Source organism: Thalassophryne amazonica, chromosome 7 (genome assembly GCF_902500255.1).
Source record: "Thalassophryne amazonica chromosome 7, fThaAma1.1, whole genome shotgun sequence".
NCBI lineage: Eukaryota > Metazoa > Chordata > Actinopteri > Batrachoidiformes > Batrachoididae > Thalassophryne > Thalassophryne amazonica.
Window position 1 is genome coordinate 88816693 of NC_047109.1, and position 22393 is coordinate 88839085.

The following is a 22393-nucleotide window of genomic DNA, read 5'->3' on the forward strand; positions in this document are numbered from 1 at the left end:
TCCTCCAATATAGCACTGTGTGAGCTTTTTTCACAGTTTTAGTCACAATTCACTTTTTAACACCGAGTGTGTGTGTTGCTGCTTAAAAATGAAAGAAACAAATAAAAGAACATTTTTTTTATCATAATATTAAAAATTGCATATTTTCTTAATGGTGTCAGCCAGTTATGACTTAATAAAGTAATATATGCAGGCAAGAGAAAGAAAAACAAATGCCACAGTTTGTGTTCAAATCATTGCATAACATTAGTAAATGTTCTTTGAAATTTAAAGTCAGAAAGAAAAATGTCCTCTGAATACATTCATAAATAATATTGCGATAACACTAAGTGAACTCTGCATCCCGACTTTCACTTAACATTAAAATATAATGGCACCGTAAGAGAACACCTTAATAACATAACATCATTTAATTATTAAGTGGGAAGTGCAGCGTGACCACATGCCCTATTTCACAAGTGCACTGTGTACGGTGGAGTGTTGGATAGCCGTGAGTGGCTGGTGCATGTTACCTGTCGGCTGTCATGTTTGGACGAAGAGCTGCTGTTGCTGCGTGACAGCGAGGAGATGTTCTGTGACATGGATAAGCTGCGTTCCTCTGAGCCCATCTCACTGCAGACTGTCAGGCTGCAACTGGAGTCCCTGGGACATGTCTCCATTTTAAAAAGAAGTGGTGGAGGTGGGGGTCAGGAATAAAGAGGGTGGAGAGGCAGAAGGTTTCAATAGGGGAAGAGCTTTCAAAGCCTTTTAGTGATGTCTCACTGAAAAATGCATTAGGAGTGATTAGTTTTTCCATCTTCTTCATGTCCCAAGAATATAGGATGCTACTGGAAAAGCTGCACAGAAGATATCTCAGCAGCTGCAAACAATGCTGACTGACAAGACTGGAGAAGGTGTTGATGGGAATTGATGGGAACACAGTTTTGAATAATTTACATTTCAGCCTTAAAGACAGTGATAAATTGTGAACTGAGGACAATCATGTCCACATAAATTGTCGTATGTACGAGTGGTGGCGTATGAAGATTACATATAATTACACCACAGTGTTTTATTACATATATGGAAGCAAAACAAAAATATAGAAAACAATTCCCAATGAAATGTACTTGAGCATCAAGGAATGACAAACATTATGGCCCCTGGCTGCTAAGGAAGTTACAGTTTTGTTGTTGTTGGTTGTCGTTGCTCTACATTGACCGAAATATGTGAGAATGACTTTGTTAGTCTATATGTGTTGGTACTGCAGTAGACTGGCAGCTTGTCCAGGGTGTACCACTTGGATGAGTCCCAGGACCCCCTGTGACCCTTAACTAGAATGAGCGGGTTTAGAAAATGGATGGATGTCTGCTTGTTGTTTGTTTGTCACTAGGATTTCTCAAAACACCACAATCAGATTTAATTTAAATTTAGTAGAAAGCAGTTGCTTCAAGAAAGTCAAGCGGTGGATCCAAGTGACAACCTCCAGTGCTGAAATAGTTCCTCAGACAGCATGAAAATGGCAAAGTTTGCAACTTGAGGCAGACTCCAAAAGAAAGTCTCTCCGTAGAAGCCCATGTTAAAATGCCCAACTTTACAACAGAAATAAACATGTTTACAACCTGGTACAAAAAAAAAGTTTTGGTCTCTGTAGCTAGTTTCCCCATCCATGACAGCTTGGTGGGGGGAGAGGGGGTAGAATTGTGAGCTTTAAGTCTTCAAGAAAGAGCCTAAGGTGTCCCAAGCAGAACTGTATTGAAAGTGAGAACATTTGGCTAATATTTGTTTTAGTATTTGTGCTTGTTCCATTCTGTGGTGGCTGCCTTGATTCCACAATTCACTAATGGCTGAATAAAAGACAAACATCACATATATGAATTTATTGAAGCGTGGTATCATGAGTGAGGTGTAATATCATCTCAGTGAAGTGTGAAAATAATTGGACCTTCATTCAACAGCCAGACTTCATACACAAGAATTAAGATCACATCACAGGAAAAAAGATGACAAAAAACAAAACCACCTTTTGGTAAGGAAAAGGATTCTGAGTGGCATTTGTCAGATGATGTCAAACATCAGACAAAATGTGTTTATGTAAATCATTTTAGTGCCACACAGCAGACCATTAGTTTGCTGAGTTTTAGACATGCCTATCTCGGCTTTCAGTGCTTACCAGTCGAGTGAGTATAAAAGAACTTGTGGAGAGCTGGACATGTCCCAACTTGTCCTCTAACACGCCGAAATGGAGGTGTTCCTTTGTCTCGCTTCATCAGCGAATCGGTCATGACGCGCGAAGCCTCCGCGCGGCTTTCCATGACAAAATCTCTTGTTAAAAGTGAAATCTGCCAGAAAATGGCTGATGTCCAGCTCTTGTGATAACCAGAGAAAGAGCACACGACGGTCTCGTATCCACAGAGCCATCAGTTTAGAAATGATCCAGTGGTTTGTGCCGCGTCGTCGCAGCTCGCAGCGCGGCGCACCGACCGTCCTTTAAAGGGGTCCTTAAACCTGTAGTTAAAGTCCTTATTCTCTGTGAAGCCCGTAAAATTTTCACTGAAAGCCAGATAAATTTTTCGAATGGTTTCCAGGTGCCAGTCTCTAACAGCTTCTGAAAAAATTCTGATGGAAAAAAAGTCCTTTTCATTCTGCCATTTCCAGACAATGAAAAACCGACGAGGGGGCGGGACCACTCCTTCCACAAGGCGTGCTCACAGGCGAATTACGTCACCGACAGGCGTGGAAAAACTCACGCATGCGCACGAGGGTTCAAGCATGTCTGACGTAAAAACATATGAATGAAATCCATATAGTTTTTGAAAAAAATAAAAAGGTATGATACTTTATGGACAGACCTCGTATTTATAACAAAAAGAGTTACTTGGAGAAAGCAACACTCACACCTTATTTGTTCACAAAACCCCCCCCCGTGCAAACCAATATATTCTACACATTATTACATTATAATGCATTACGAGGTCTGTTAGAAAATTATCCGACCTTTTTATTTTTTTCAAAAACCTGATGGATTTGAATCACGTGTGCTTGCATGAGCAAACCTTGAACCTTCGTGCGCATGCGTGAATTTTTTCACGCCTGTCGATTGCGTCATTTGCTTGTAAGCAGCCTTTGTGTGAGGATGGGTGGAGTCTCTCGTCGGACTTTCTTTGCAAGGAAAATGGCGGAACAACTGGAGCAGCGCGACTGCATCAAATTTTGCCAGAAACTGGGCGACAGCCAGGTGGAAACCATTCAGATTATTCAGACAGCTTTCGGTGAAGATGCTATGAGCATCACACAGATTAAGGAGCTGTACCACCGGTTTAAAGAAGGCCACACAACGGTGGAGAGCGCACCACGCTCCGGTCAGCCATCAACATGCTGAAATGACCGGATAATTTCCAAAGTGAACGCTGTGATGATGTGGGACCGTCGTGTGACTATCCGAGAAACTGTGGAAGAGGTGGACATCAGCACTTTTTTGGCACATTCCACTGTGACAAAAGATTTGGCCATGAAAAGAGTTGCAGCGAAATTCATGCCGATGACTTCAGCACAAAGCTGCCAATGGAGCAAAAGCAACTCCGTGTTGAAGTCTCACAGGACATGCTGTAACATGCGCACCTCTTCCACAATTTCTCGGATCGTCCCACGACTGAAAAGCCACCAAAAGCCGTCTGAATCTTCTGAATGGTGGATGAGGTGGGCATCATTTTTTGGAGTCCAGCATGTCCTGTCAGCAGCTTTGTGCCGAAGTCATCGGCATGAACTTCGCTGCAACTCTTTTCATGGCCAAATCTTCTGTCACAGTGGAATGTGCCGAAAAAGTGCTGATGTCCACCTCTTCCGCAATTTCTCGGATAGTCACACGACAGTTCCGCATCACCACAGTGTTCACTTTGGAAATGATCAAAGACATTTCGGCATGTTGATGGCTGACCGGAGCGTGGCTCGCTCTCCACCGTTGTACAGATGTCTTTAAACTGGCTGTACCGCTCCTTAATCTGTGTGATGCCCATAGGATCGTCACCGAAAGCCGTCTGAATAATCCGAATGGTTTCCACCTGGCTGTCGCCCAGTTTCTGGCAAAATTTGATGCAGTCGCGCTGCTCCAGTTGTTCCGCCATTTTCCTTGCAAAGAAAATCCGACAAGAGATTCCACCCATCCTCACACAAAGGCTGCTTACCAGCAAATGACGCAATCGACAGGCATGAAAAAAATCACGCATGCGCACGAAGGTTCAAGGTTGGCTCATGCAAGCACACGTGATTCAAATCCATCAGGTTTTTGAAAAAAATAAAAAGGTTGGATACTTTTCTAACAGACCTCGTATACACGTTGCAAAAAACTCTTAAGCATTCTATTAAGGTTGGGTTCTTAATCATACGAGCGAAGCATCACACAGCAACACGAAGCGTGCTCATGGTACAGGGAGTTCTAAACAGGAAGTGCCAAATTCTTAATCCACAGTAAAACAGGAAATGTTCTAATGTGAAACACTTCCTGGATTGACAGACAAGATCCCATGGAATCTCGTGGGAATTCAGCGGCAAACTCATACTCAAACAGGAAGTGCCAAATTTTCAGTCACAGTGAAACAGGAAATGCCAAATATTGAATATTTCTTGACATGGGAGGAACTAGAGTGGAGGCCGAGGTTTCACTGGACTCCCCTGAAATCTGATTGGACACAGATGATTGACATGCCACGGCACTGCACATCTGGTTGAAAGAGCTGCATTTTGAAGTCAGTGAGTTGCATTGACAGCTAGGTTCCTCCTGTCCAGTAGTTTGTGCTGTATACCACAAAAAGTTCTAATTCACCTTAGTAGAAGAAGAAAAGGTTTGCTTCAGATTTGAACTGAACACGTTGTTTGAACTATGGACCTCTAATCGCATTAAACTTATATTGGCGAGTAAACGGCCGAATTTTATGCCAGAAATGGGGTCCAGGTTGTTAAAAGCAGCATCTCCCCTTTAATTCGGGTTGCCTTATATGCACGTTTTACCTAACAGACAGCAGCTGGTCCGTGCTCTGTTGGCTTATTAGTGCAGCAGATAACTGAAACAATCCTTCAAATAGTGATACAAGCATCAAATTCAGCACAAATACAGCTTAGACACTACACTTTAAAAAAACCCGACTGGCCACTTGAATTTTCAATAGGCAGCCAGGTAGGGGTCAATTGAAGAATTACACAGGGGTCAAAATTTAAAAATGCTCCAATCAAATTGATAACTACATCATGTTACTAACTTGTCTGATTATAAAGATTCCAAAAAGGTGTAGTTTGGACTATCTATGGCTGAATGTTTTGGGTTTGGGGTAAAAAAGGCAAGAATGGTGACAAAGGTCAATTTCAGTTTGTACAGGGATCAAAAGGTAAAGAGTTGCTTTAATTTTGGTAAAAAGTGATGCAAATTATTGGTTGAGTTAACAGGATGAATAAATGGAATAGTTTTGACAATGCTGAATGCTTGGCCTCTAAAGTAAAGGTCAAACAAGGTCAATGTCCATTGGATTCTATAACATGTGACATATGTTCAATGGTGGGCACAGCTAACCAAAAAGTTAGCTTTGATAACAGCTAATCAGCTAACTGAAAAGTTATTTTTTATACAGCTAAACTGATAAACCACCCAAAAATTTGCTGGAAGTTTCTGTTTACTACGTATTTTACTCTACCGCAGCAAAAGGAGCCTGGCCACCAGACTGTCACAAAGAAAAAAAAATCACTCTTCCTTAACAACATCCAGCAGTTACGCTGTGAGGCAGAGGTCTTGGAAAATAAAGCAGTTCTGACTTATGGTTTTGATTTATAAATCAAATTATTGTGGATAGAATAACTACATTAATGACAATTCTGTCATTTGTACAAAGTTAAAATATAACACATATCTTTTAATTTTAAATAATACACTAATTCTGAAGTTTTGTAACAAACACACACAGACGCAAAAGGGATTATGGGTAAAATGAGCCTCCGCTAACACTGATTGGTTGACTCTTCATTCTATGTAAAAACAAACACGTTAATGTGACGCGTGTGTTGGTCCACATATAAATGTGGTTTCATAAAATATGCCATTTTTTTATATGTAAAAAAAAGCCATTTGCAAAAGCCAAAAGTCAAGTTGTGATTAGACAACTGTCTGATATAACTGGGGTCAAAATGCATAGAAAACTGCCATCTACTGGCGTCCAGATGCTCAAACCCTAACCCATAATCCTTTGCGCGCCAGAGAGTTGCTGCGGTTTAAACAGCACAGAGAGAAAACACATGACGACAATCGTAAATGAACATTAAACAACCAAAATGTACATTTTTATTTCTTTTCACCAGCTGCAGCAACTCTCTGGCACGCAAAGGATTATGGAATATCTCAGTACTTAGGGCAAATATTGCCATGAACACTACCGGCCAGTAGAGGGCAGCAGAGACCGTGAAAACTTGCCAAAACAAATATTCCAAATAAGTAATCTGTCCGTCTGCTACATTTAATCTGCGTGGAATTTAATAAATAAACCAAATTTCAGACATCTTATATACATTACTCTGGAACAAAGATGACAAACAGTGTTATAAAGGACAATAAGCAGGACATTATAGAGCAAACAGGAAGCGATTGCAGCTCACAGTGATTCCAATTGAAAATAATGGAGAAGTAACCTAAGCTTCTTCTGGATTTTTACATAAAACAAACACAATAACAATGTCTATAAATCGGGAGAATATATTCACAAGAGCTTTATGCACAATATACAAAGGGTTTAATGCTGTCATCTGTGTGGAGCCTGATCAGAGTGTCTCAAATGCATTTCTCCTGTTGTGAACTTTTACGGTACCCAGAATGCACTGTGCACACACTATGTCCACACTAAAACCTTTAAAATTAGTGCAATACTTTAAAACTAAAACATATAGCTCATATTTTCACTTTATAAAACTTCAGACGTGACGTTATTTACATAAATTGTCCGAAATTAGTTTGGTTAAAATTTTAACCATAAGTTAAAACTGTATGCCTCTGGATGACTTGGGTGATAGTGCTGGCTAGTTAGTAGGGTATCAAAAGAATTGATTTTTTTTTTGGCTCTCATTTTGGTTATCTCCTGTGACCAGTTCTCCTCTGATTGGAGAGGATAGAGCGGTTTCTTCTGAAACCAGCTGTCCTTTGTCTGTAGAAGATGTTACTGTACATCTACTACAAAATACTTAACAGGTAGGCTATAAAATCTTTGATGACAGACTTTAAAATGTTTATTAACTGTTAAAGCTTTATTCACCAAGCTTGCAATAAAATTTCCAAAATTTATCGGAAGATAATTGATCCGATGATGGTCTTGAAAGTTTTCTGAAAGGCTAATCTGATAATGAAAACAATAGCTTCGATAATTAGCGGTTAGCGGATTAGTGGAACTGTGCCCACCACTGCATATGTTACCCTGTAACATGAACTAAGCATGACACACAATGCAAACTATTACTTTTTAAAACTTGATTAACTCAACCAATAATTTGCATAATTTTTTATCAAAATTGGAGCAACCTTAACTTTTGACCCCTGTACAAACGGAAACTGACCTTTGTCACCATTCTTGCTGCTTTTACCTCATAACTCCGTAACATTCAGTCACAGATTGTCCAAACTATACCTTTTTGGAATCTTTATGATCAGGCAAATAATGTGGTGTAGTTTTCTATATGATTGGAGGCATCTTTTATGTTTTTCCATTGCCAGGATTTTTGGGCTGCACAAAATTTTGGTTGCAGATGACATCTGCCTTACATAAGCAATACATACTCAATCTATGCGCTGTATATCCAATGATATCCGCAACTGATGGGGTATTTCGGCTTGTCAGCAGACTGGGACAGTGTGTAAAATGGATATATAGCGTGCCTATCACGTCCACATCACGAACTACAAGTAATTTTAGCGAATGCATACAGATTGGCCACGAATAAAGCGTTTGTATTATGTCTACTTTGCATCTGATTTGCGAACAATTTGCAAATGCGTAACAGACACTTCACGTAAACCCAAAGTACTATATAAATGTGGCAGAAATTGACATATTTGCCAGTCATTGCCAGTCCAGCTGTGGAGACGTACAGATGTAGTTATGGATCCCAAAGACGTAGTGTGAGAGTTGCTGCCATCCAACAACATACCAATCAACTTGTTCAAGTCCAGGAACGACTTCCAGGACCTCATCAACAGCAACGGCTTCAGGGGGTGGGGTGGGAACCTGGCACTATCTGTTTCTGGAGGAGGTGGGGTGGGAGATGGAGCCCTCTCTTCTGCATCAGCAGCAGCCTTCTGCCTCTTCCTCCCCTGCTTCTCTGACGTCGGTCGTGTAGACATGTCGCTGTGGTGTTGGCGTGAATAGTGGCCCGAGTGCGCTTCTTCTATGACTGCAATGCAGATGCCGTGCATGCCCAATACAACCGCTGTTTCAGCAACACGTGTGCAATGCATTCTCAATACATCCATAATACCTCCGTGATAATCGCAATGCGTCCGATCCGTTTCCTCAAAACATGTGTTATACATCTGTGATTGTTCGTTATATATTCACTATACATTATTAATATATCCGTAATTCATACTGAGAAATTTGTCATTTTTGGCCAATTTTGTTGCGGACGACAACGAATGCCTGAAATTTGTATACTCAATTCATGCGCAATTAATCCTCTCCCCATTGGGACCGGGCCATAAGATGCTGTTTCTCAGTGTTTCTCAATTGCCCTCAAAAGTATTGGAACACTTGGTATTTCACACATTTTGTTTATTACATTTCAAATACATTTTTTAAAATTATCTTCCTTAACTCAAACTGAAAGCAGATCTCTACAAATTGATATAAATTAATTAAAAATATAAAATCCAGCTTCCTGATGAAGTGGTGCAGAGGAGGATTTTCTTAAAAAGAAGAACTGAAAGTTCAGCTACAATTAGACAGAAAGTACATTTGAGATGAAAGCCAAGATTTGATGTTTTGGTGAAAGAAACTTTTGTATTTCTTCATAATTGATGTAATTGAAGTCCAAGACATATTCAGTGACTTGGAAATGTTCATGTTTCCATCCCCTGACTTGTGTAAAGAAAACTGCTAAAAGAAATCACAGACTGTAAGGTGGTAGCAGGAGAGAGTGTCACTAGACAGCATAGGATGGTTGTTTGTAGAATGACTTTAGAGGTAAAGAAGAAGAAGAGAGTGAGAGCTCAACAAAGGATCAGACGGTGGAAGCTGAAGGAGGAAGACTGTTGTGTGAAATTTAGCGAGCAGGTGAGAGAAGCACTAGTTGTTGGGGAAGCAGTTTTGGACAACTGGAAAAGTACTGCAGATGTGGTGAGGGAGACAGCTAGGGCAGTACTGGGTATGACATCTGGACAGTGGAAGGAAGACAAGGAGACTTGGTGGTGGAATGAAGAGGTCCAGGAAAGCATAAGGAGAAAGAGGTTGGCGAAAAGGTTTTGGGATAGTCGGAGAGATGAAGAAAGTAGACAGGAGTACAAGGAGATGCAGCGTAAGGCGAGAAGAGAAGTGGCAAAAGCAAAGGAAAAGGCATATTGCGAGCTGTACAAGAAGTTGAATAGTAAGGAAGGAGAAAAGGACTTGTACCGATTGGCCAGACAAAGGGACAGAGCTGGAAAGGATGTGCAGCAGGTTAGGGTGGTAAAAGATGCACATGGTAATGTGCTGACAAGTGAGGAGTGTGTGCTGAGAAGGTGGAGGGAATATTTTGAAGAGTTGATGAATAACGAAAATGAGCGAGAGAAAAGGCTGGATGATGTGGTGAGAGTAAATCAGGAAGTAAAAGAGATTAGCAAGGAAGAAGTGAGGGCTGCTATGAAGAGGATGAAGAGTGGAAAGGCAGTTGGTCCAGATGACATTCCAATGGAGGCATGGAAATGTCTAGGAGAGATGGCAGTAGAGTTTCTAACCAGACTGTTTAATAAAATCTTGGAAAGTGAGAGGATGCCTGAGGAGTGGAGACGAAGTGTGCTGGTTCCTATTTTCAAGAACAAGGGTGATGTGCAGAGCTGCAGTAACTACAGAGGCATAAAGCTGATCAGCCACAGCATGAAGTTATGGGAAAGAGTAGTAGAAGCTAGGCTTAGAAAACAGGTGAAGATCTGTGAGCAGCAATATGGTTTCATGCCAAGAAAGAGCACTACAGATGCAATGTTTGCTCTGAGAATACTGCTGGAAAAGTACATAGAAGGACAGAAAGAGTTACCTTGTGTGTTTGTGGACTTAGAAAAAGCTTATGATAGGGTGCCAAGAGAAGAGTTGTGGTATTGTATGAGGAAGTCTGGAGTGGCAGAGAAGTATGTTAGGGTAGTGCAGGACATGTACAAGAATAGTGTGACAGCGGTGAGATGCGCAGTCGGAATGACAGACTCATTCAAGGTGGAAGTGGGATTACACCAAGGATCAGCTCTGAGTCCTTTCTTGTTTGCAGTGGTGATGGACAGGTTGACAGATGAGATCAGACAGGAGTCCCCATGGACTATGATGTTTGCAGATGACATTGTGATCTGTAGTGAGAGTAGAGAGCAAGTTGAGTCTAGTCTGGAGAAGTGGAGATATGCTTTGGAGAGAAGGGGAATGAAAGTCAGTAGAAGCAAGACTGAGTACATGTGTGTGAATGAGAGGGAGCCCAGTGAAATAGTGCAGTTACAAGGAGTAGAAGTGGTGAAAGTAGATGAGTTTAAATATTTGGGGTCAACTGTTCAAAGTAATGGAGAGTGTGGTAGAGAGGTGAAGAAGAGAGTGCAGGCAGGGTGGAGTGGGTGGAAAAAGGTGGCAGGAGTGATTTGTGACCGAAGAATATCAGCAAGAGTGAAGGGGAAAGTTTACAAAACAGTAGTGAGACCAGCTATGTTGTATGGTTTAGAGACAGTGGCACTAACAAAAAGACAGGAGGGCAGAGCTGGAGGTGGCAGAGCTGAAGATGTTGAGATTCTCTTTGGGAGTGACAAGAATGGACAAGATTAGGAATGAACATATCAGAGGGACAGCTCAGGTGGGACGGTTTGGAGACAAAGTCAGAGAGGCAAGATTGAGATGGTTTGGACATGTGCAGAGGAGGGACCCAGGGTATATAGAGAGAAGGATGCTGAGGATGGAGCCACCAGGCAGGAGGAGAAGAGGGAGACCAAAGAGGAGGTTCATGGATGTGCTGAGAGAGGACATGCAGGTGGTTGGTGTGACAGAGGAAGATACAGAGGACAGGGTGAGATGGAAACGATTGATCTGCTGTGGCGACCCCTAACGGGAACAGCCGAAAGACAAAGAAGAAGAAGAAGTGCAGCCCTACTGTCAACTAGCTGAAAACTTTGAATATTAATTTACATCCACATAAAAAAAAAAAAAAGATGAAAAAGGTGGTGGTGGTGTGGGGAGGGGAGGGGGGGAGTATGGAGGCAGAGCTCCTCCAGAAGCTGAAAGGCAAAATAAGGAAAATGCTTAAAAAGGCGAGGCGAGGGGTTGGGGTGGGGGGCTCCCCCAGTAGCTGAAAGGTTTTAGTCATGCTCGTGCTCCCAAAACCATTTTAAAGTAGACCTGCATTGAAATAAATGTGGTCAGATTTCAGAAAGAAATAGCTGATATGTATTTATAAGACCCTTGTGAATGCAGTAAAGTAAATCTGTAAGCCCAAATTTGTAATTCAGCGGAGAAATCTTCATTTAAAAATGACAAATTTGCAGCTAAAATTTAGCCCTCTGTGAAAACAGTTTGTACAGCCGTATCATTTCCATGATGTCAGGGACAAGACGACGCACTCCGGCCTTCAGTCCGATCCCGCATTGAAATTGATTTTATCTGTTAGTAATGTTACTTATACACGTCCTGGTTTCAGCATCCAAAAGTAAGCTGCAATGAATGTGAGATACAGATCTGTGTGCTCAGATCAGCAACGACATCGACAGCGGGCGCCGTTCTTCCTCTCCCGCTCTCTGCCTCCGCTGTGCTTATTAAGTCTGCGGGCTCCTTAACGAGCTCGTTAACCGCCGACACGGGCCACTCACACCGCCCGTGTCTGCTTTGCAGCCAGATTCAGCGCACAACACCGGCATCACCTCTCTGTCTACTGAATGGAGCTGCAGCACACTTGGCACAAGTCCTGAGATTACGCTCGCTGTTTTAATGCGAAGCGGCTGGTACCCCTGTTGCTGCAAGGACAGACTTCTTGCAGCAAAATCCACAGCACTGCACGTCTCGGCAATCAGAGCCCCAGAGCTCCATGGACACTGAGAGAGGTTTCTATATTTTTAATGACTGAGATTCTTTGCAATCAAACGGGCATATGAAAAAGTCCCCCAAAATAATTTTCAAGCACAAATAAAAGAAATGTGTACCACCAAACGTACCGCAAGACAATATGAAGTTTAAAAAAAAAGTAGATCCTTCCGTATAAGAGAAAAAAAAGGTGCAGATGCAAACTGACGTAAATCCACAAATTCCAATTGGCGCAATGCATGCTGGGAGAGGGTCTTGTCCGTGACGTCTTGGCAGCGTCCATGATGAGAGGGACAATTTGCGGAGGGCTAAATGTTAGCTGTAAATTTGTCATTTTCAAATGAAGATTTCTCCGTTGAATGACAGAGCTGGGCTTGCAGATTTACTTTACTACATTCAGAAGGATCTCATGTGTAAATGTAAGTCATTTTTTGTTCGAAAAATCTGACTGCATTTTTTTCAATGCAGGTCTCCTTTAATGAAAAAAGTCTGAAGGACTTAAAGGACATGGTTAGATGGCAAGGAGCTTTTCCAGGCATGTGAGAGGCAAATAAAGAAAAATGCTTAAAAAGGTGGGGGGTCTGGGGGGGGTTCCCCCCCAGAAAGGTTTTTGCCATGCTAATGCTCCCCTGAAGCATTTACTCAAAATACAGTCTGAAGGACCTAAATGACATGGTGAGACACTGACGAGCTTCGCTCGTTCATGTCCGTGACATATGCATATTAATAACATATTGTATTAAAATTTGTGCCAATAATGAAAAGCTTTGAACATCATAACCAATATGGACAAAAAATAAGAGCCTCTTACACAACAGGAATAAAAGCAAGAATAACGTGTGCAGTTTCTAGTTGGCAGCTCAAAGTGCACAAATGGGGAAAGAGCGAGCTGGAGAGAAACAACCAGAAAAACTGATGAGAATGAAAAGCAACTGTGAAAGTGAAGTTGCATGATCCTCTAAAGGTGAGAAAATTGTTGAGAAAAAAAAAAAAGGTTCTCTGACCGACAGATATAGTTGTGCTGAGAAATGTAGAAGGATGACAAAATAAAGCTATGGAGGTACCACTGTGTGAAAAGACTGCCAAAACTTTGTCACACTGAAGTCAAGTAACATGCAAAAAAGAAACAGATACACCACCCATCCTGACCTTTCACAATAAAAGCACAAGACATGCACTCCTGTTACAACCACCACCACCACATTAATATTTATTTTTATAGCACTTCTTAGCCTTATATACAAGGTGAACCCCAAAATAACATGCAATAAAACACAAAAGATTAGATTAGATAGAACTTTATTAATCCCTTGGAAAGACTCCCTCAGGGAAATTGAGGTTCCAGCAGCATTGTATAGCAGTACACAGGGTAAGAAGCACACAGAATATCAAGACTAAAAGTAAACAAACAATTTTCAAAATGTAAATACAAATGTAAATACAAATAAAAATAAAAATGTAAATGCAAATGAAACTAACAGAAATACTGCTCGCTACTAGTTTACTGGCTACCACTGTTCCTCTCCTTCCCATCCTCTGTCTTCCTGTTACTCCTCCTATTAAAATTATATGTGGCGATAAATATCAGTATCAATTAGTATGGTAATAAATATCATGACAATATTTTTAGACATTTTCAGGCTCTACAATTTAAATACATGAAAGAATCACAGTGCATCCCTTACCTGATATATTGTCTTTTTTTGCTCAGCATGCTTTCAGTCTGAGTGAAAACACTTGGATGACCATGAAAATGTCTGCAATCTGCTTGCACTGAATCAAACAAGCAACTTGTTTACTACCGATGTGAAACCAGCGCCAAGGTTAATCACATTATCAGCTCCTCATCTGCAGGCTTTGTGCTGGCGAAACAGTGGGAGCCTCTCACGCGGGACATTTGTGGTCATTTGAAACCACAGCGCTTTGACCTAACGCACCTCTCCATCTATGGACAGACTGCTGATAAAGCACTTCAGATCCATCTACAATAATGGATCAAATTGGCAGGATACAAACAAACAAACAAAAAATTACCTGAACCGCAGAACAGCTCATCCTGCTCATGCTATTGGAGCAACACCCGATCAAGACTATTGCTTATATTTATCTAGTGTTCCGTTCCGTTGGCCTATGATTTATTCATTCACTTTCCAGCAATCAGCAGCGATGCACGGATCTGTCATGTTGTCACCCTTCAGGGTGTCCTCTCTCCTCTGATGCCACGCCACCACTTCTCAGGCTTTCATCAGGGTGACGGCGGTACTAAAACTGTGTTTGATTACAAACAGCCACCATGACAAAGGCTGGAGTTACGCTAGGTATTGATTTTTGCTTTACCCGACATTTGCTGCTGTCATTTACACACTGAGAAACACAAATAAACAGGTGTCAGACTGTATGGAAACAGCCGACGTGCACAGACAGAGTCTAGCTTTAGAGGTTGGGCTAATGAGCAGGGCAGCAGCACCTGAAACCACAGCATGATAAAGAGGGGCACGATGTTAGGCCGAGTGTTTGCTTTCTGTGCTGTGGAAATGAAACAGTGTTGATTACATGAACACCGGAAGCTCATGATGAAAAATAAAGAATACTGCTTGCAACATGATGTGGACGCATACTTAAAGCCCTGATGCCACAGACGGCGGTCCTCAGTGAGTAAATTTAAATTCAAATCTCACATTCGGCTGTCAACAGAGTTCAAAGCATCTTCTAGGCTGTGACATAAATAAAGTATATAACCATTAAAAGCACAGTCTTACATTTTCACATGTATATGCTTTAATCTTTAACTTTGATCTGATGATTATGATTTTAGCTTTCATATGCAAAGACCACCTCAATTACAGTCCAGTGATGGTACATGTGACTTCTGCAGTACATATGTACAAGAATGTAAATGTGAAACCTTGTGACCTGGTCCTTATTTGATCAAACATAAAGCCACAATGAGTGTGTCAAATTTGTTGACCTGGGTTCTTTTGCTGCTGAGATAGATGGAACCCTGTGACCCTGTGATCTTATCCTTCGAAGACTAAAATACAGTGAAGGTTGAGGATGGAAGGCCTTTACTGACACAGAAAAAAGGAAGAAGCTGACAATTATGGGAAAGAAATGAAAAAAAAAAACTTACTGAAATGATGAAAGAAGCAACAGTGACCTTAGTGGTTAAGAGGAACCTACAACTAGCAGCAAGGTGTCATGAACTGCAAACAAACTAAGGCCCTGTCCACAAGGAGCTGGGTTCAGGCATATCTGCAAAAGTTTTATATCGTGTCGTCATTTCGTCCACACAAAACCAGCTTTTTCAGAGCCCAAAACCACTACTTTTGAAAACAGGTCCGAGAGTGGATAAATCTGAAAACTCTAGATTTGTGTTTTCGTGTGGGAGCTGATATGGAACTTTTCTGAAACGATGATGTCATCGGCGCACTTCTTTCAACACAGCTGTTCATAATGAATGACATGTTGTTAATAGTGTATTTAATGGGATTTATTTTCATCACTAGCAGAGTGCTGAAGAGATGAAGATTGGCTGTGGTGAATGCTGATTATGAATTGATGGAGCACTCACTGTGATGCTAAAAAATAATTGCAGAAAGGACTTTCAGCTTTTAAAAGAAGTTGTTTTTCTTCATGTTGACGGCTCAGGCTGCAAAATGTATATGCAGCACAGAGACTTCTTTAACAAGAGTGCTCTGAGAGCACAAAATCCCCTTCTGGAAAATGTTACTTTGATCTGATAACATTTGCTTTGTCAACATATATCAGCTCTTTGCACTTCTAGCAAAAACTGTAAAATAAACATTTTTTTAGTGAAGAATTTCTTTCATAAATCAAGAGAAACATTTCCTGCTAATAAGTCACAGGAAAGAATAATAAATATATCAAACAACCGTAAATATCCACAGGGAGGTTTACAAGCCTGTTGTTTGTTTCCAAATCAGTTTCATTATTACTCGGCCTCCAAAGACAGTGTTTGTAGCTGTAATGTTCTCTAACAGAAGACAATCTCTTCTAGTTTCGTTTGAGCAGAAAAAATACCATCAACTCTTCGGTCACTAGTCGAAGTTAATGATGACCTAATGTCCTTTTAAGCTCCCGTAACTGGATTGACAGAGGCTGAGAGCCTTCTATTACATTCTGCAGTTCATGTTGCAGATGTCCCGTCATCTCCAGTGTCTACCAAAAGGGCTGACAGGCCTAACAGGCTTTTAGGCATCATTAGGATCTGAATCACCAGAATAAACGCCTCGTGGTCAACCACCACACTGCGGCTCTCTGAGGAAACATAGTCATGCTTACAAAAAACTGATGTACTGCAGACGCTAAGGCTCTGAAACACACTCAGACTGCTCTGAGACGTCAAGTGAAAAGTAGTGAGTCAAAGCTGTGGAAGAGAAGCCGCTTTCATTGGACAAACAGACGCCTGGAGCTCTTGTGGGTGTGGCCAGAGGCGAAGAATGAGTCATCTTAAAATACAAAGATAACATATTTGCATAACTTTTGGCGCTTTAAATGACCGTAAAAAAAGAAACACATTTTATAAATCAAACCCACCTGTGAGAGTGGAATTATTACATTTGTGTTTAGAGTTTACCCTAATGAGATAATCGAAGCTTGAAGCAAAGCGTCCGGAAAGAAACATGGTTTCTTTTATTTGATTAAAAAGAAAGGCAGTCCAATCTGAGCTGGATTAACAGCCATCTGTTTTGATATGTGACAAGCTGATTTAATGAATGGGAGTCATTTAAATGAAGGCAATCTATGTTGATTTAAAATCACCCCACACGGAAAATCGTTAGAAGCTGCTTAGTGTTTCTTCAGCAGCGGAACGGTGTCTGAATTTAATAAAATAAATGATATCTGCATTCATAATGCAGGCAAACACCTAGCAACACTAAGATGTGGGATCCAGCTTCGCCGCAATCCAACCAGACACCTCATTCATCTAAAAACAAAAGTTTGCAAAAGAGAGGCAAACTTTACACTCCATCCACCCGCGGACTCATTTCACAGACAGATGATTATTCCAGCTCACCTCAGAAACGGTGCCAGCATAAGGAAAATTTTCTCACTGCCTTTATTGGGATCCTACGTCTCATTTGCCACATCTAAACATTTTGACAAGTTAATATCGGTAATCTTATTACATCTGCGCACCAACATGCTGGAATTATACAACTTAATCTTTGTTATTTCAGAAGAAAAAGAAGAGAAACCCTGATGTGCTGCAAGAGGGGAAGAGAGAAAAGTGATTTTGTAACATTGTGACCGCAAGATAACAATAATTTAATTTTTTATCTTTGTCAGTTACAGTGCAATACAGCATAGCTACACTGACAGGAGGGGATGGGGTGGGGTGGTACAGTGGTTTGCTCTGTAAATTCACAGCAACATGGTTGATGGTTTCAATCCAATCTGAGATCTTTCTTTCTGCAGACTGCAGAAAGTCTGGTTTCCCATATCCGTGTGGTTGCCTGTAGTGCTCTGGTTCCCTCTTAGATACACACGTGTCTGGTAAATTTCTAATTGTAGGTGTGAGTGTGAGAGTGAGCGCTCGTCTGTCTGCATGTGTGATGGACTGAACACCTGCTCAAGGACGTCGGACCGCTGCGATCCGCAGCAGGATAAACCGTTCCAAGCAAATATTTCGATCTTACGACAGCAGTAACTTAGGAAAAAAGCATGAATCTCTTCAAAATGGCATAAACTAAAGCTTTTATTTAATTTAATGACCGTATTTATTCATATTTTTCTGTACATAATCTGCTCAAGGTCTTAAGTGTAGGTGAAGCAGCTATGCACTGCTTAATTCACCCCAGTGATGAGTACATTTGGAAGAATATAATATAAACATATTGAATGTAGAGCTGCCTCTGCAAAATGAACTTTATCGCAGTTTTTCCTATTTTTCTGTGCGCACACTCCATGCATCATAATAACGCCTTCACAAGAGCAGCTGAGCTCTGACTGGCACAGCCATGAGAGTGGAAGGAAGGCAATTGGACTGTGAATCCAATACTTGATAGAATGCATCGTCTGGCTTTCCAAACTGAAGTGATCCTGCAAAGGTGGTGAAACCAGTTGTGGAGCGTTTAGTGTCTTAATAGCAGACATGAAGAGTAAGTCTCAGGAGGAGAACAGACAATTGCAAATAAAAGACCTAATTTTTTTCTCTGTTCAGTATGAAAGACACTTTTTTATATTCATATTCTTCCTATTACAAGAGCAATCAGAGATTTCTGACGTCCGCCAATTCGGATCAGCAGAGTCTTCCATGCCTTAATATCTATCTGTGGTGTAAATTTGGTGAGAATCTGTGAAGTAGTTTTGAGAAATCCTTCAAAGCCTATATAAAGGGAAAACTTGATCCAGAATCCAGATCCGGATCCTGATCTGAATCACCTCCAAACTTCAGTGGGAGTCTTCCATCTCCTATATCTATCGTGGCACAAATTTGGTGAGAATCTGTGAAGTAGTTTTGAAATAATCCTTCAGATCCAATATAAAGTGACATCTTGATCCAGAAACTGGATCCAGATCTGGATCACCTCCAAAATTTAATGTAGTCTTCCATTAGCTTAATAAGTATCCATGGTGAAAATTTGGTGAGAAGTGAAGTAGTTTTGACGTAATCCCTCAAAGCCTATGTAAAGTAAAACGTGATCCAGAATCTGGATCCAGATCCAGAGATCACCTCCAAAATTTAATGTATTCTTCCATGGCCTAATATGTATCTGTGGTGAATATTTTGTCAAAATTCGTGCAGTAGTTTTGACGTAATCCTGTTAAAAGTAATCCTTCATAGCCTATCTAGAGTGAAATGCAGAATCTGGATCTGGATCCAGATCACCTACAAAATTTAACGGGTTCTTTCATGGCCTAATGAAATGAATATTTTGTCAATATTTTGTCAAATATTTTGTCAAAATCTGTGCAGTAGTTTTGACTTAATCCTGCTAACAGACAGACAGACAGACAGACAGACAAATAAATAAACACAGATGATTTTATTACGTCGTTGGTGGACATAGGGGTGGGATGGGAGGCATGCAGTCATAAATCTTGCAGGTAAAATGATGTAAAAATCTGCTTCACATTAGTGAATATAATGTGGAAAAATTATTTGTGAAAAAAAAGTTTAGTTCTTTTAAAAACTGTGCACATCAGCCATTCATAACCAGCAAGTACTATTGAGGAAGGAGGTACCATGTCATCACTGCTTGTATGTTTGTGCTAACATTTGATTTATTTTCTTGCATTAAAATCTTTCATTGCTCTGTGTCATTTTGAAAATATGGCCGGTGGTGCAATAGACACAATTTGCACCATCTCCAGTTTCTCCAGTCACAGCTATGCTACCTGTAACCCCTTCAGACATGTCATGCGTGTCTTCTTATACGGCCAGTTTTTGATAAATGCAGCATAGCGTAAGTTCTGTCAGAAAGAATCAAATTTAAAAGCATTCACTCAGAATCAGCAAACAAATAACCCTCAATTAATATTAATATTACTAATATTCCATCAATCCTGACTAGTCTTCCAGTTCCTGCCTCTGAAAAACATCCCGATAGCATGATGTTGCCACCACCATGCTTCACTGTAGGGATGGTGCCTGGTTTTATCCAAACATGATGCCTGGCATTCACACCAAAGAGACATCAGACAAGAGAATTTTGTCTGGTTTGCTGGTGGATCCGAACTTCTTCCATTTATAGATGATGGAAGCCACTGTGCTCATTGGGACCTTCAAAGCAGCAGAAATGTTTCTGTTCCCTTCCCCAGATTTCTGCCTCAAGCAATCCCTGTTGAGGTCTACAGTCAATTCCTTTGACTTCATGCTTTGTTTGTGCTCTGACATGGTAAAAGTGGTGAGTACTCATGTACATGTGATTTCTTATTTTTTTGTTTCTTTAAATAAATTTGCAAAAATCGTAAATTGTCATTATGGTACTGTGTGAGGGAATTTAGGGGAAAAAGAAGAATTTCATCCATTTTGGAAACAGGCTTGTAACATAACAAAATGTGGAAAAAGTGAAGCACTGTGAATACTTTCCAGATGCACTGTATGCAACAATACATTTACAGCTCCATGACACTGACTTCTAAAATTTCAGCTTCAACATATTGCCTCTTTAAAGGGAAAAAAAAATTCAGATAAATGATGTCCCTCCTTTCGCTTTCATTCACATATACTGATTCTGTATGACAGAGTCTGGTGAACGCCACCGCTGCATCCTGTTAATTAACCACATCCTCAGCATACTCAGGAACCTCCCACATCCCCTCAGCCATCTTTCTCAGTCTTTCTTGTCTGTTTGTTGTCTGCTTTGTAGAGTATCTGTGATGCTGATGGCCTTGTATCTCAATGTCATCTAATTAGGGCAAACAGCTGAGCCACAGCTTAACCAAACACTCCTTGACAAAAGAGCAACCACATCATTGTGACTGAACTTCAGGGTTAGAAGTGCTCTTCAAATGTCGCACCATCTCATCCACTAGCAGTTCTTGTCCCTTTCAGCCAGACCAGTACTTGGTGGTGGTGGTGTAAGTTTGGGGGGGGGGTGCTTGTTCTGCTTGACTGTTGAACTGGCTAAGGTTATTTAAAATACATGTGCAGAGGCTGCTACATATAATGGGATGTTATACTCAACAAAAATATAACGCAACACTTTTGGTTTTGCTCCCATTTTGTATGAGATGAACTCAAAGATCTAAAACTTTTTCCACATACACAATATCACCATTTCCCTCAAATATTGTTCACAAACCAGTCTAAATCTGTGATAGTGAGCACTTCTCCTTTGCTGAGATAATCCATCCCACCTCACAGGTGTGCCATATCAAGATGCTGATTAGACACCATGATTAGTGCACAGGTGTGCCTAGACTGCCCACAATAAAAGGCCACTCTGAAAGGTGCGTTTTGTTTTATTGGGGTGGGGGATACCAGTCAGTATCTGGTGTGACCACCATTTGCCTCATGCAGTGCAACACATCTCCTTTCGCATCATCCGTGAAGAGAACACCTCTCCAACGTGCCAAACCGCCAGCGAATGTGAGCATTTGCCCACTCAAGTCGGTTACGACGACGAACTGGAGTCAGGTCGTGACCCCGATCAGGACGACGAGCATGCAGATGAGCTTCCCTGAGACGGTTTCTGACAGTTTGTGCAGAAATTCTTTGGTTATGCAAACCGATTGTTTCAGCAGCTGTCCGAGTGGCTGGTCTCAGACGATCTTGGAGGTGAACCATGCTGGATGTGGAGGTCCTGGGCTGGTGTGGTTACACGTGGTCTGCGGTTGTGAGGCTGGTTTGGATGTACTGCCAAATTCTCTGAAACACTTTGGAGATGGCTATGGTAGAGACATGAACATTCAATACACGAGCAACAGCTCTGGTTGACATTCCTGCTGTCAGCATCCCAATTGCATGCTCCCTCAAATCTTGCGACATCGTGGCATTGTGCTGTGTGATAAACTGCACCTTTCAGAGTGGCCTTTTATTGTGGGCAGTCTAAGGCACACCTGTGCACTAATCATGGTGTCTAATCAGCATCTTGATATGGCACACCTGTGCACGATCAGTAGCCTGTAGTACGAGGAGTGGCAAAATGACCCTGGAATCCCACCACCGTCTCACATGTAGGAGCAAACCAGCCTTGATTTTCATGCTGTTTGTGTGACATTTCTTCATTTTTGTGTTGCCTCTGTGTTAAGATAATGTTCCCTTGCAGTGAACTGTGTTCTCTGGTTTGTTTTTTCCCCCCACAGAGCACTCTGTTAGTTATCTCTGTGTTGTTTCGCTTCCCACGGTGCCCCTTGTAGACTTCTCTGGTCCTGTAGTAGAGAAGCTTGAATCTTCGACTGGACTGAGTTGCTTGACGCGAGGACGTTTCGCTTCAAATCGCAGAAGGTTCCTCAGCTAACATTCTTGCTCTGGTGGTCTGACTTCTGTCTTGACTCTTGTCGAGAAGAATGATCTTCCTCTTGTCGAGAAGACTTCTGTCTTGACAGAAGTCAGACCACCAGAGCAAGAATTTTAGCTGAGGAAGCTTCTGCGATTTGAAGCGGAAACGTCCTCAGCGTCAAGCAACCCAGTCCAGTCGAAGATTCAAGCTTCTCTACTATGGAAACCATCTGGACAACTTGAGAGC

The 22393-nt window shown here is 41.3% G+C and overlaps 1 protein-coding gene across 3 annotated transcripts in view; it reads right to left on the reverse strand.

Moving 5' to 3' along the window:
• The window catches only part of osbpl3b (oxysterol binding protein-like 3b), a 147950-nt gene that overhangs the window by 81098 nt on the left and 44459 nt on the right, over positions 1-22393 (reverse strand). For 2 of the 3 annotated variants that reach the window (XM_034174991.1, XM_034174992.1), the window contains exon 2: positions 513-653. The exons of the other annotated variant lie outside the window; for it this stretch is intronic. In XM_034174991.1, the coding sequence (XP_034030882.1) occupies positions 513-608 (96 nt within the window). In that variant the 5' untranslated portion in view covers positions 609-653. The remainder of the gene's footprint in view (positions 1-512; positions 654-22393) is intronic. 3 annotated transcript variants of the gene reach the window in all.